Source organism: Dermacentor variabilis, chromosome 3 (assembly GCF_050947875.1).
Source record: "Dermacentor variabilis isolate Ectoservices chromosome 3, ASM5094787v1, whole genome shotgun sequence".
Classification (NCBI taxonomy): domain Eukaryota; kingdom Metazoa; phylum Arthropoda; class Arachnida; order Ixodida; family Ixodidae; genus Dermacentor; species Dermacentor variabilis.
The window spans coordinates 160131458-160143418 of NC_134570.1; the positions used below are offsets into that span (position 1 = coordinate 160131458).

Sequence of the window (11961 nt, forward strand, 5' to 3'; positions counted from 1 at the left end):
CAGACCAGAGCATGACGTGTTCCACGTTTTCCTCGTCCAGGCCACATGCCCAACAGATGGGGTCAGCGGACGGGTGGAAGCAGAGACGTTATGCAAGCGTGTGCAGTGTTTGCGATTCAAAAAGTAACACACTGCCCCCGCTGTTCTCGTACAACTTCTGCATAGTAATGTGGCTTTTGTGAGTGTGGTACGTCAGTACGGTACATTTTGCCACGATCGCATTCCGCCACCTCTTGGTCTCCTCTTTTAACACCTGTGTTTTTACGGCCCCTGTACACTAGAAAACTCCTGGCCATCGCACACTTCTTTTCCAAGAAACATGAGTTTTCGTCGCAGTAAGTACAGCCACTTGCACCACTGCGTTTGTTTGTCAGGTACATGCATCTGAACAGCCGCGTCAACCACCGTATGTCGTCAATGAGGCGCAGTCGTCGTTCGTAAGAGAGCTTGCTCCTTGCTTCACACGCCTCGTACGTGCCGAACCCAGGTCACCTTGAATGGCCTCGATGGCATCGCGCCCATGACAGCCAACTGGCCCTTGGCGTCCTCGTGCTTCTCACGCCAACCACTCTGATTTTTGTGGTGAAACAGGAGATTAAATTTTCAAATGTAAGGCTACGAATATGAACAGATTTCCACGTCTTGCGGATAGGCAGGAAACGGTGATTTGTACATAAGCTCTTCCGACGTAGCACCTTTGCTGCTCTCTGTGATAATTTGAGTAGGTTCTCTTCCTGAGTCACCAGCAGGTCTCTTGACGTCATTAACACCACACCGTGGTAGCGGTATTGAGTGGTCCTCTCCATTCATTCAAGTCTGTGCAGGGACATGTCGGCACTGGACTGCGGTCCTGAGAGCTGGAACACGACAGATTTTTTTGGCATTAAGGCCCAGGGCAAGTTGGATTTTGCATGTCACAGATAGTGTGGCTAGCTGCTGAAGGCCACTTGCGCTCCATGCTAGCAGTACTATATCGCAAATGTCAGGCAAAGCAGACAACGTTCAAGTCACGGAGGGTTCATCGTACATATGCCTGAAGCAATAGCCGACTCGAGCTGCTGCAAGTGTTCACTCCAGTACGCAAACGCATGCTAAATAGAGCATTGGTCACATGACACGACACAGCCCTGCTTGAGTCCCCTCATTAATACAGGAACAAAAGGAGGAAAGCGCATTGAGAAGCCCAGAAAAAGCGAAGATACCAACAGAGAGTGAGATCACCGCGCCTTCAACGCTGGGATATTAGCTGGCCTCACAAAATGCACTGCACCATAGGAGAATCGGCACTACTGTCTATTTCCCAGCGTGATAGGCTTTGTAGAAAATTACCTCTACGGAGGTTCATGAGCTTTACAAATGTACCTCACGAACCACACAGGAAGTTTAGCCACTGTTCTGAGAGACCTCAATGTGCCAGAAAGTTGCAATTTTGAGGGACTAGACGGAATATTGTGCGTAACGCGTGGAGAAAGTAGAAAGGCCGTCAGGTAATGGCGATGTACGCAAAAAATAACCTTAATCAGGTCCTCAAGAGCGTTATATGACCGTTGTCAGCAATATTTCCTAGTGTTGTGAGAGAACCCCAAGTCAACCCCAGTTTACAGTTTGTGAAAACGGAGTCTTGTTAGGTGCAGTAAAGGCGACACTACAGCGTGGCAGGCCTTAATCGTGAGGTTTAGGAATAAGTACTTAAGCGTCGTTTTTGCCTTAGCTATGCTTTTATACGTTTCCAGTCAGGTGGTGAGGTGTCATTGGTGAATTAGACGAAGTACTTAAGTTATGTTTAGTGAAAATAGGCTAACTGTTATGCGCAAAGAATATGCGAGCTATCGAGGGTTAGGGTTAGTTAGAGCTTTTACATTAAATAACGTATTCAAGCGCTCGCTGTGATGGGGCGCTTCGTATGTATTGTATACTTATACGTGTGCATCCGCATGCTCTTGTTTTCTGTCATTTCATTTCTCATGGTATAGTTTACCTGGAGTATATAATGCTAAGCATGCTGGGGTAAGCCCTATAGTTATTCTGAAGATTTTTTTTCTCTGTATTTCTCTCACCCACGGATTCTGTGGAACACGCGTGGATTTCTTTTGTGACATCACGTGGTGGTGTCACATTCCGTGGTGGTGTTAGAGCTCTACAACAGAGTCGAAGCGGGAGACCCTAGATATGACCTTTAGGACAATGTTCGGGCGCTCCTTATTATTTGAAAAGACACGGTGAACAGCCTCTATGTCTTAAATACGAAGGTTACATTGCAATGACGACTGTAACTTTAATATCATGCCACTCAGACAATGAGCAGAGCTCGACGGCGGACCTTTTATCTTCTACTTATTACCTCGGCTGTACTGTTTCAAGTCGATGACCCCCACACACACTTCTTAGATTTGTTTGTTTATGTCCCGCGTTTCCTCGCTGTTCTTGGTTTGTACTTTTTCACATCGGATAACTCTAGAGCGACGTGCTGCACATCCTTCCCTAAGTTGCTTGAAGTTGAGTTTGTGAATGTTATCGTAGCTTTAATTTCTTGCGTTTCGTTTAATGATGCGTTGGCATCACCTACGCCCTTGATGTCTGCTCAAATGAACGTAATGATCATCTCAAGTTTGTGCGACGTGTCAACGCTTTGCTAAGTTCTTTTATAGTAGTAGGTGGCCTGTAAGTAAGAGCGTTCCCAAACGCTATAAACGAGTTTGTCATTTCAGACATGGCAAAAACTAGAGTGCAGAACAATCCAGGATACGAACACTAAAAGCGTGTCTACATTCTTAGGGACGCACCAGCAACATCAAGCCTAACTGGCTAGAATTATCAGCCGAGCTCCGCTACAGTCATCCACTATGGTGTACCTAGGAGACGTAAATCCAGCAATTATTCAATTCTACCAAGGTATATGCTAAGCCGTTAATGCAACTACGACCATGAGGAAATGTTTATGCAGGTAACAAAAGAATAGTTAGCGTGGATCGAAAAAGGCAGGTCGCAGCGTTATTTGCAGTCATGTCGCCTTCAGTGCACTGCCAAACGAAATACGGCAAATATAGTCGTCCGTAGCGATAACGAGGTAGGTGATCGCACAAGTGGTAAACATGACGCATTGCAGATAACGGCTAGAGTGATATGAAGCCCGCTTTCGCCTCTCACGTTCAAAGTGCAGCATAGTCCCCAGACCAAATTGCCTAAATATTGCTTGGATTATTAGGTATCGGAACAGGGCTATACCTAGCAATGAACTTTTACCAGGTGCGCAGAGATTTCAGGACTTTCTGCGTCCATTCCTTAATACTCATAGCACAGTGTGAGTGTAGGCCGGTTGGTTATTCATGATTTTGGGAAGTTACCGCAAGAAAACACGAGACTCGAAGAAAGGGACAATACGAAGCGGTTGTCCCTTTCTTCAGATCTCGGTGTTTTGTTGCGCTAACTTCCCTAAATCCTGAATACGCTTCGAATAAACATCGAGCGCAATTACAAGTGCTGTTAAGCTTACGTAAGCTCGAGTAAAAACGCTATCGACAGTACCAATGAGGACTTTGTGTACACAACAAACTGATATCTATGTTATCTATCCTAAATATTGCTTTCTGTTAATTATACACCTTGACTGACGCTCCTCTTTATTCTGTTTTGAGACTATGCATTTGGTACACGAAAAAATATGGATCTGCTGGAGTGGCACAAAATAATAAACACAATAAGATCCCTAGTGTACCCGCAACTGTTGTAAAGAGAAACATTGACTCTACATTCATATTTAGTAACCTGTCAGCTGAGCAAGGGCAGCGCAGTCAGCAGCATTGTCATGTATGCCTTACATGGAGTGATACAAGTCAAAAGAGATGGCTTCTACATTTCTTGCACGATTAATAGAAATGCTGTGTTGTAGCGTGCATGGAGTTTTAGCTCCTGGCAAGCACATACACAGTTGCAGTAAAAGCAAAGATTTAGACACGAGTAAGAAAAATTTGACTGTCTTCAGATTAGGTAGATTCCACGTGACAAACAATGGTATTTAACCTGCGGGAACATTTCGCACGGCAAGGCACTGATGCGTTAAGTGTAAGCCTTAATGGAAAGCCGAAGGGTTCCTGCGGACCAAAATCCTTCGTTATGGAGAGTCATTGCTGGCATTAAACTAGTGAGGCGGAAAAGCATTGTCGCAAGACGCCGATAAGCGTAGTCCATTCTCTTTGCAAGACAGACACTATGTAAAACCTGCTCTTTCGTGAACACGTTGGGTGGTGTAGGATGAACCCCAGTCTACCACGAAAGGGCCACACAACGGCGTGGTTATGGACGCTGGCACTCAACTGAGCACAAAACCAGAGCACGGCACAGCCGCGTCTAGTTCCACATCGCACAGACAGCTTCAAGGCGTAGCGCGATGCCTCTGACGTAGGGCTCCACACTTCTTCGACGTAACCTCTCGAGTAGTAGCAGGCAAGGGTGACCCTGATGGCTAAACGATTAGGCATCTATGTTAGAGAAGAAGACGCGGCTGTAATCACATCGTTCAAATGGCTTTGGTGCGAAGCAGAGTAGCACCTCTTTTGCGGCACATCCCGTGTTGCTGCATGTGAGTCAGACGAAATGATGCCGGCCGACTGACAATCCGGACATCCCTGACGAGCTCTTCTTGTTTAGGCATTTGAGAACTTGTAATGGTCGGAGCTGCGTGCCAACGTTATGCTATAGATGGCGTGCCAGATTTTAAGCTGAGGTGAGGATAAGACCGGCAACTATTTCGTGGTGAACTGCACAGTACACTGCAGGCGCCTGGAAGGAGCTGGAACTGTTGACATTTGTTGCCATGCGTTCTGAGCGGCCGGCATTCCTGAGGTCGGCACTGCTCAGTGGCATGACCTCCTTGCCCACAGTCGGCGTTAGGTGACGAACGAAAGGACAGCGTTGTTGAAGATGGTAGGCGGGCATTGGTCTGAAGGTCGTCGACCGCTGCTAGTAGCGAAACGGAGCGTTGCTCGGACATAAGCAAACTAAGGGACACCGAAGCGAGACGGCATTCAAGCTTGTCCAGCTGCATCGTCTTGTTGGTAGAGGACTGGCCGTCGGCATTTGGGTATTGCAGCTTGTTCACGCCGGCTTCTGTTAGCTGCGGTCTACGAGTGCCATTGCATGGCCTTTACTTTTCTGACTGACAGCGCGCACAACATTCGCCCTGCTGGAGTAGAGTAGAATGGCACCGCGCAAGCGATAATATCGTGTTGTCGGAACGCGCCAGCTACGGCGACCCTAACGTCTCTTCTGGCCTGGTAGTATAAGGACGACTTTCCATAGCTGTTCGCAGAGGCGTCCTTTGTAGTACCATCAAGATTCCCTGCAAAGAAAGATAACTCTGACTCCAAATGTAGAACTGAGCTCTTCACCATTTTGGCCTTGCTATCGGTGTGACAACTGGATAATTTGCAATAAATCACGACCTAACTTTTAGTTGTTGCAAAGGGATTGCTCAAAGTAGCCTTCATCCGCTTCAGGGTTGCAGCAGTTTACGATTCACCTTCCTCTGCGCTTGTGATGTGACAGAGCGACCACGGATGGCTTTCCTCGTTGGAGGCGTTCTGTGCTGGGTATCCGGTGATTCAGTATGGGAGATGGTACAGCCACCGTTCAGTCTGACCGGCCGTTTTAGGAGAACTGAAAAGCTGGTTGCTGTCTACAGTGCACAATACCACTGGCGTCACCATAGCTGCATGTTTATCTGATGTCTAGCCTTGCCGATACGCGCGCCTTATAGAACGTTCGTCGAAAACCACTTGAACTTCATTGCAGTGCCAAGCTTTGTTTGCCCTCCGTGACGAGGCAGGCGCAGTTTTTGTGGAACGCAATCATTGTGCTTTTTAGTTTTTTCTGCATCCATAGCGAGATATTTACAGAAGGCTTTCTATCTGGCGTTGACAGTGTCACTTTGGCATGAGAAGAAACCAGTGTTACCAAGAGGTTCACGGTCTATCTGCTTCCATGCTATAACCTCCATTGTATAATCTATGAATCTCTTCCTTATACCATCATCATTCATCAGCTCTTTCCCTCCGCGTCCCTTTTCCCCAGAGAAGAGTAGCAGGCCAGAGCAAGTTATAGCTCAGGCCGACCTCTCTGCCTTTCTGTAAATAAATTTCTCTCTCTCTCTCTCTCTCTCTCTCTCTCTATGAATTTGCGTCTTCGTGGGTGCTTTTGATAGCAGTGCTTCCCTGGTCTCGGCACTTTCCCGTGTCATATAATTTTTGTGTTTAACCTCTTCCACTGAGTGAGAAATGAAGATGAAAATGTCATCTGCTATGTCAGATTTTTATCAGTAGCATTTTATGATCAAGGCAACCTAATGGGCTACGTAATTGGCAGCAATTCCAGTTGTCAATGTTTTTTTTATGTTGTGCTTTGCGATCCTGTAGATCTGCGGTAACTCTAAATATAACAGTTCAGTTCTCCCGTAAGTAAGATTCTGATGACTTATATTTTATTTTAAAGTAACTTGGCTATTACGCGCTACATTTTGACATCCGCATTTTCTTGTAACCGACCGTGTCTCTGTCTACTATTCTTCCACATTGCACCAATACAGGTGTCTACAAACTCTTATTGCTCGCCGTTTGTCCTTCTTACGCCTTGACCTTGCCTCTACCTTTAAAGTGCGATTTGGCTAGCGCGAAAATTCTCCACTGCGACTGCGGCTGGCCACACCCGAATAATGTAAGTAAGAACGAAAATTTGCTTCCCGTTGCTCAGCTAGGAATAGACGATATCGCGGATTTCTGTCGTGGACCTTTTCAGAAAGTCGATCCCGTCTCTAGCGGCATCTAGTTGGGGAGACCGGATGAAGATGCGCCGGCTCCGCTGTCACCTGCTACCACCACGTGTTTCCATAATCTTTCTGAGGACGCCAGGGTTTTGTTGTCTACGGTCAGCAAGTGATGCGCTAGCTGATTGAATGTTTCCTATGAGCAAGTAAAAAGCAATTCATTGCAGTTCAAAGTTTGGAAGATTATGTAGGTGAGCATCTTATGAGTAGTTTGTTACTCGAAGCGCCGTCGGCAAGTGTCTTACACAGGGGCGTGCGTTTTTCTCTCAAAACCTCAGAAAAAACTTTTGCGCTTGTCGCAGCTCTGTCCTTCCTCGAATTTCGCAGACAGGTTGCATTTTGCAGCCGTGGTCGTTCAGTGTGACACTTCGCGTTGTTTCTTGACTAGTTTGTAAATAAAAAAGAACTGCGAATTTGGTTTTGTCTGCCACTCTCGGTTGTACCACCGAACGATTAGTGGAAATGGATCTCGAAGGCGCTTCTCTGCGATGTTGCAGACGGTGAAAGTCGCCTAGCTAGTACGTTTTAGATTTGACACAGTGCGAGAGACGCAGACGTAGGTCAATTCAAAGTATCCTTCTTGGAAGATAAGCCATGTAATAGTAGTCGGTCTTATATTGAACGATCCGAACTATAGAATGCGAGCTTGCTGTAAAGCTTTTAAGAGTAAGTGTAAGGCGCTTTTAAGAAGTGAAGTAAATTTTAGGAGGTGAACGAATGTCCCTATGCAGGCGTGCGAAATAACACTGGTTATGTTTGTGATTGTGATTGGTGACCTGAAAAAGAAATAGAGTTCCAAAGTTCGTCAGCGCACGTAGAAGGGCTTAAGACGCACCAACGTGGACAACTTCAGGTCGCGCGTGCAGCCGCTGTGATTGCGTAAGGCCGTCCTGCACGACCTCATATTCCAATACGCCACTGCGTCGGAGGATCTTGAATGATCCGAAATAACGGCAACCTAACTTTTCACGCAGTTCACGCCCGCCGTATCGCGATCGAAACTCAAACGTGATCGCCAGGCTAGTATAGTCCATATAACGCCATCAATGGTTGTAGTGGCTGCTGTGCATCCTTCGCTAAGGATTGAAGCTCAACAAGGCAAGATGTTGAACTTCGCGGCACCCTGAAAATAGGCGGCGACGTCGACATTGCCTTCGTCGGTGACGGGCGGCAGCATGGCGTCGAACGTCGCCACCTAAATTTTTTCCATTAACTAGTTTGAATGGCTTCATGTGCGCTTTACCTTCACTATGGAGTTCTGGGCGAAGGTCACGTACAGAAGGATGGCATCCCACGTCTTTGGTAGGATGGCGACGTACATTGATAATAATTTCGGCGAGCGTCTAATTCAGGGGTTCCACGAGTCCATTCGTCTGCAGGTGATAGGCAGTTGCCGTGCGGTGGCTTGTCTGGAAAAAGATTGCAGGATGCCTTGAGTAAGCTGCGTTGTAAAAGCCGCTCCTCTGTCGGTAATGAAGTTTTCTGGGGCATCATATTGTATACCGCGGTGTCCTCGACCAAGAATTCTGCTACTCCCTTCGCGCTACCTTTGGGCAGGGCTTTCGTGAGAGAGAGAGAGAGAACAACTTTAGTAAATATGCCTGCAGAGTCGGTTAGGCTCCCTCCACGCAGGGATGACAAGCTTTTACCGCGACGCGGCCACTACGTCAGTCTCGTGCATTGTGCTCCTCGAGGTCTTGGTTCCTCGCTACTTTCGCGGATCCGAGAGGGCCGCCATCCCCTTCCTGGGGGTGCTCCCCCCTTCTCCTCGGTTTCGCGAGGTCGCTGCCTCTCTAGAGCTGCCGAGACCTGCTGGACGGCCTTTAGTTGTGTATCTTGGTCATAGGTCCTCGTTGCAGCCTCTAGCCGCGGCGGGATCGTCGTCTTCTCACTGGCTTCTCGTGGATTTCTACTACAGTCCCAAAGGATGTGAGCCGCGGTGGCTCTCTCCTTAGCGCACAGTCTACACACGTCACTCGCGTACACGCTCGGACACACGTGCTTAGCTAGCACCGGGGTGAGCAGGGACCCCGTCTGTAATTGCCTGTATAACACTGCCTTCTCCCGGGTAAGCCCCGGGTGAGGTGGCGGCATAGTCTGTCTGTTAAGTCTGTACCACTTCACTATTTCGTTGAAGGTGGTCATCTTGTCCTTGGCACTGCACCGCGACCAACACTCCGAGTCGGCCGTGCTTGCAGCTGCGCGGTTGGTTAGTCCTCGCGCGGCCGAGTTGGCCGTCTCGTTGTGGTTCACGTTCCCGCGTTCCGACACGTCACTGCCCATGTGGGCCGGAAACCACTTGATCACCACAGCGCTTTTGCGTCCGATGTCTTCGGCCTTGCGCAGTATGCGCGCAGCCTCACTACATACCCTACCCTTGGCGTAGTTCTTCACTGCCGTTCTAGAGTCACACAACACTGTAGTGCATCCGGGGTCGGAGACGGCCAAGGCGATGGCCACCTCCTCCGCCCGGTGTGCCTCTCGAGTCCGGACCCTCGCCGCGGTCTTCGTTGCACCCGTCGATGCCCCGACAGCCACCACCGCGTATGCGTCGCTGCTCCCTCGATACTCCGCCGCGTCCACGTAGATGGCGCCTTCTTCTCTGGCGTGGAGGTCCACAAGAGCCCTGGCCCTCGCCAACCTCCGCTCCTTGTTGTTCTCGGGGTTCACGTTCCTCGGGATCGGGCAGACCCTGAGCTTTCTGTTGATGCTATCCGGTATAAGCACGTCTTTCTGCTGCTCGCCTTCCCTCGGCTCGAGGTCAAGGTCCCGCAGTATCTTTCTTCCGGTTCTTGTTTCAGAGAGACGCTCGAGTTGCGCCGTTCTCTCTGCTTCGGCTATTTCGTCCAGCGTGTTGTGGACTCCCAGCGCCATGAATTTTTCGGTGCTCGTGCTTCCGAGGAGGCCGAGTGCCGCCTTATACGCCTTGCGTATGGTGGCGTCTATCTTGTTACGTTCGCTCGGCCTCCAGTTGTGGAAGGCGGCCACGTACGTTATGTGGCTAACTGCGAAGGATTGAACGAGCCTAGTCAGGCTCTCCTCCTTCATCCCCGCTCTTCTGTTGGACACCCTCTTGATGAGTCTCATTGCCGCGGCCGCTTTGCCCGCGAGCTTGTTGACCGCTTCACCGTTGACTCGATTTCGCTGGATGAGCAGCCCGAGCACTCTAATCTTCTCGACCTCCGGTATCACTTGTCCTCCCGCTGTCTTGACCGTGATCTTTGGTCGCTCGTACTTGACTTCCATGTTCTTTCTTTTCCTGCCCGCTCCTGTCGGTGGAATCACCAGCAGTTCTGACTTGGCCGGAGAGCAAACAAGTCCAGACCCGCCCAGCTGCTCCTCGATGGCGTTGACCGCTTCTTGCAGCGTTGTCTCGATGTGTCCGTCGCTTCCTCCCGGTACCCATAGCGTAACGTCGTCGGCGTAGATGGTGTGCCGGACTCCCGCTACTCTTTCTAGCCGGTTGGCCACCCCGATCATCACGAGGTTGAAGAGAAGCGGGGAGATCACCGAGCCCTGCGGAGTTCCGACGCTGCGCAGCTTCTTCTCTTCGAGCTGCAGGTCTCCCGCGCAGATTTCGGTGGTCCGTTCCGTCAGGAAGTCTTTGATGTACTGGTATGTCCTTCTGCCCATGTTTAGTTTGGATACTTGGGCCAGGATAGCCGAGGGCCTCACTTTATCGAAGGCGCTCTGCAAGTGCAGCCCAAGTATGGCTCTGTTGTCCTTGGTGCCCGTCGTATCGTCGATGATCTCGTTCTTCAGTAAGATCATGGCGTCTTGCGTCCCGAGCTTCTTCCGAAACCCGATGATGGAATTTGGGTAAAGCTCCGATTCTTCCAGGTAACGCTGCCACCTGTTCATGAGAACGTGCTCGAGGACCTTTCCTACGCACGAAGTGAGCAAGATCGGCCTGAGGTTCTCTATGTTGGGCGGCTTGCCAGGCTTGGGGATGAGGATCGTCTTGGCTGCTTTCCATTGCTTGGGCAGTCTTCCTTCTTGCCAGCACTTGTTGAAGAAGTTCGTGAGCGTTTCGATGGCCGCTTCGTTGAGGTTCTTGAGCGCTCTGTTGGTCACTCGATCGGGACCCGCGGCGGACCTGCCATTGAGATCCTGCAGGGCAACTCTGACTTCCCATGTCTGGATGTCTCGATCTAGCGTCTCGTTCTCGTTGCCTTGGTAATCCGGGTGTCTTTCCGTGGGGGTGGTCGGTAGGTACTTGGCGTCCAAGCGCCCCTTGACCTCGTCCTCCCCGTGTTCACAGATTGCCTTGTGTAGGATTCTGGCCAGGTTGTTGTGTTGGTGGCCCTTGGTCTTGGTTTCGTCGAGGAGGTGCCGCAGCATGTTCCACGTCTTGCCCTTGTGCATCTGTCCGTCGGCTTCGTTGCAGGCCTCGTTCCACTGTTGGGTGCATAGCACCCTGCAGTGGACCTCGATCTGCCTGTTGAGCTCGGCGATCTTCCTCCTTAGACTTCGGTTGGTTCGTCGCTTCTGCCACCTCGCCTTTATGGACTGCTTGGCTTCTATCAGGTGGGCCAGCCGACTGTCCATCTTGTCTATCCGTTCGTCCGTCTCCAGCTCTTTGGTGGCTCCTTCCATCGTCTCAACGACGTTGGCCGCCCATTGCTCGATGTCCGTAATGTCCAGTTGCACCGCGGGTAGCGCCTTTCGAAAGGCGTCCCAGTCCGTAATGCGATGCTGCCTTATGCCGCTGTTGCCTTGGCGTTCTAGCGGTACGACGACCTCCACGATGTAGTGATCGCTGCCCAGCTCTTGGCCCGTGTTTCTCCATTTTGCTTCTCTCGATCCTCCGTCAGTTTTGACGAAGGTAAGGTCCGGAGTGGTGTCTCTCGTAACCGATGTGCCGATCCTGGTGGGAAAGGCCGGATCCGTGATTAGGTTCAGTCCCACGTCAGTGGCGTCTTGCATGAGCTCTCTCCCCTTGACCGTCGTTCTGTGGCTTTCGTTTCGTCGTAATGGGTAATGTAGTCGGTGGCCACGACGACCCACTTGTTTCTAGATGTTGACATCGGAAAGCGCATCAAAAAATTGGAGGACGCTTAAGCTTCGACTTCAAGAGTGGAACGCGATAGCGTTATCACACTCCGTTCGCACCGCCCACTCATTCGCTCTGCATACTCTTGTCG

At 50.0% G+C, this 11961-nt stretch overlaps 1 protein-coding gene across 1 annotated transcript; it reads right to left on the bottom strand.

Annotated features, from left to right (window-relative positions):
* Positions 1 to 459: 459 nt before the first annotated feature.
* On the bottom strand, positions 460 to 11492 carry LOC142574851 (uncharacterized). Its single transcript, XM_075683854.1, has 3 exons — positions 8530 to 11492; positions 5271 to 5338; positions 460 to 570 (listed from the first exon to the last, which is right to left on the bottom strand). The coding sequence occupies exons 1-3, from the start codon at positions 11411 to 11413 to the stop codon at positions 460 to 462; spliced, it is 3063 nt and encodes a 1020-aa protein (XP_075539969.1). The 5' UTR covers positions 11414 to 11492.
* Between the last annotated feature and the right edge of the window lie 469 nt (positions 11493 to 11961).

Excerpts from the sequence above, each read along its gene's own strand:
- LOC142574851 (XM_075683854.1), bottom strand. The coding sequence starts at position 11,413 with ATGGAAGGAGCCACCAAAGAGCTGGAGACGGACGAACGGATAGACAAG. Across the intron at positions 5,339-8,529 it reads GCCCTCTCGGATCCGCGAAA|GGAATCTTGATGGTACTACA; the intron begins GTAGCGAGGAAC and ends CTTTCTTTGCAG. Across the intron at positions 571-5,270 it reads AGTCGTCCTTATACTACCAG|AGTGGTTGGCGTGAGAAGCA; the intron begins GCCAGAAGAGAC and ends CACAAAAATCAG.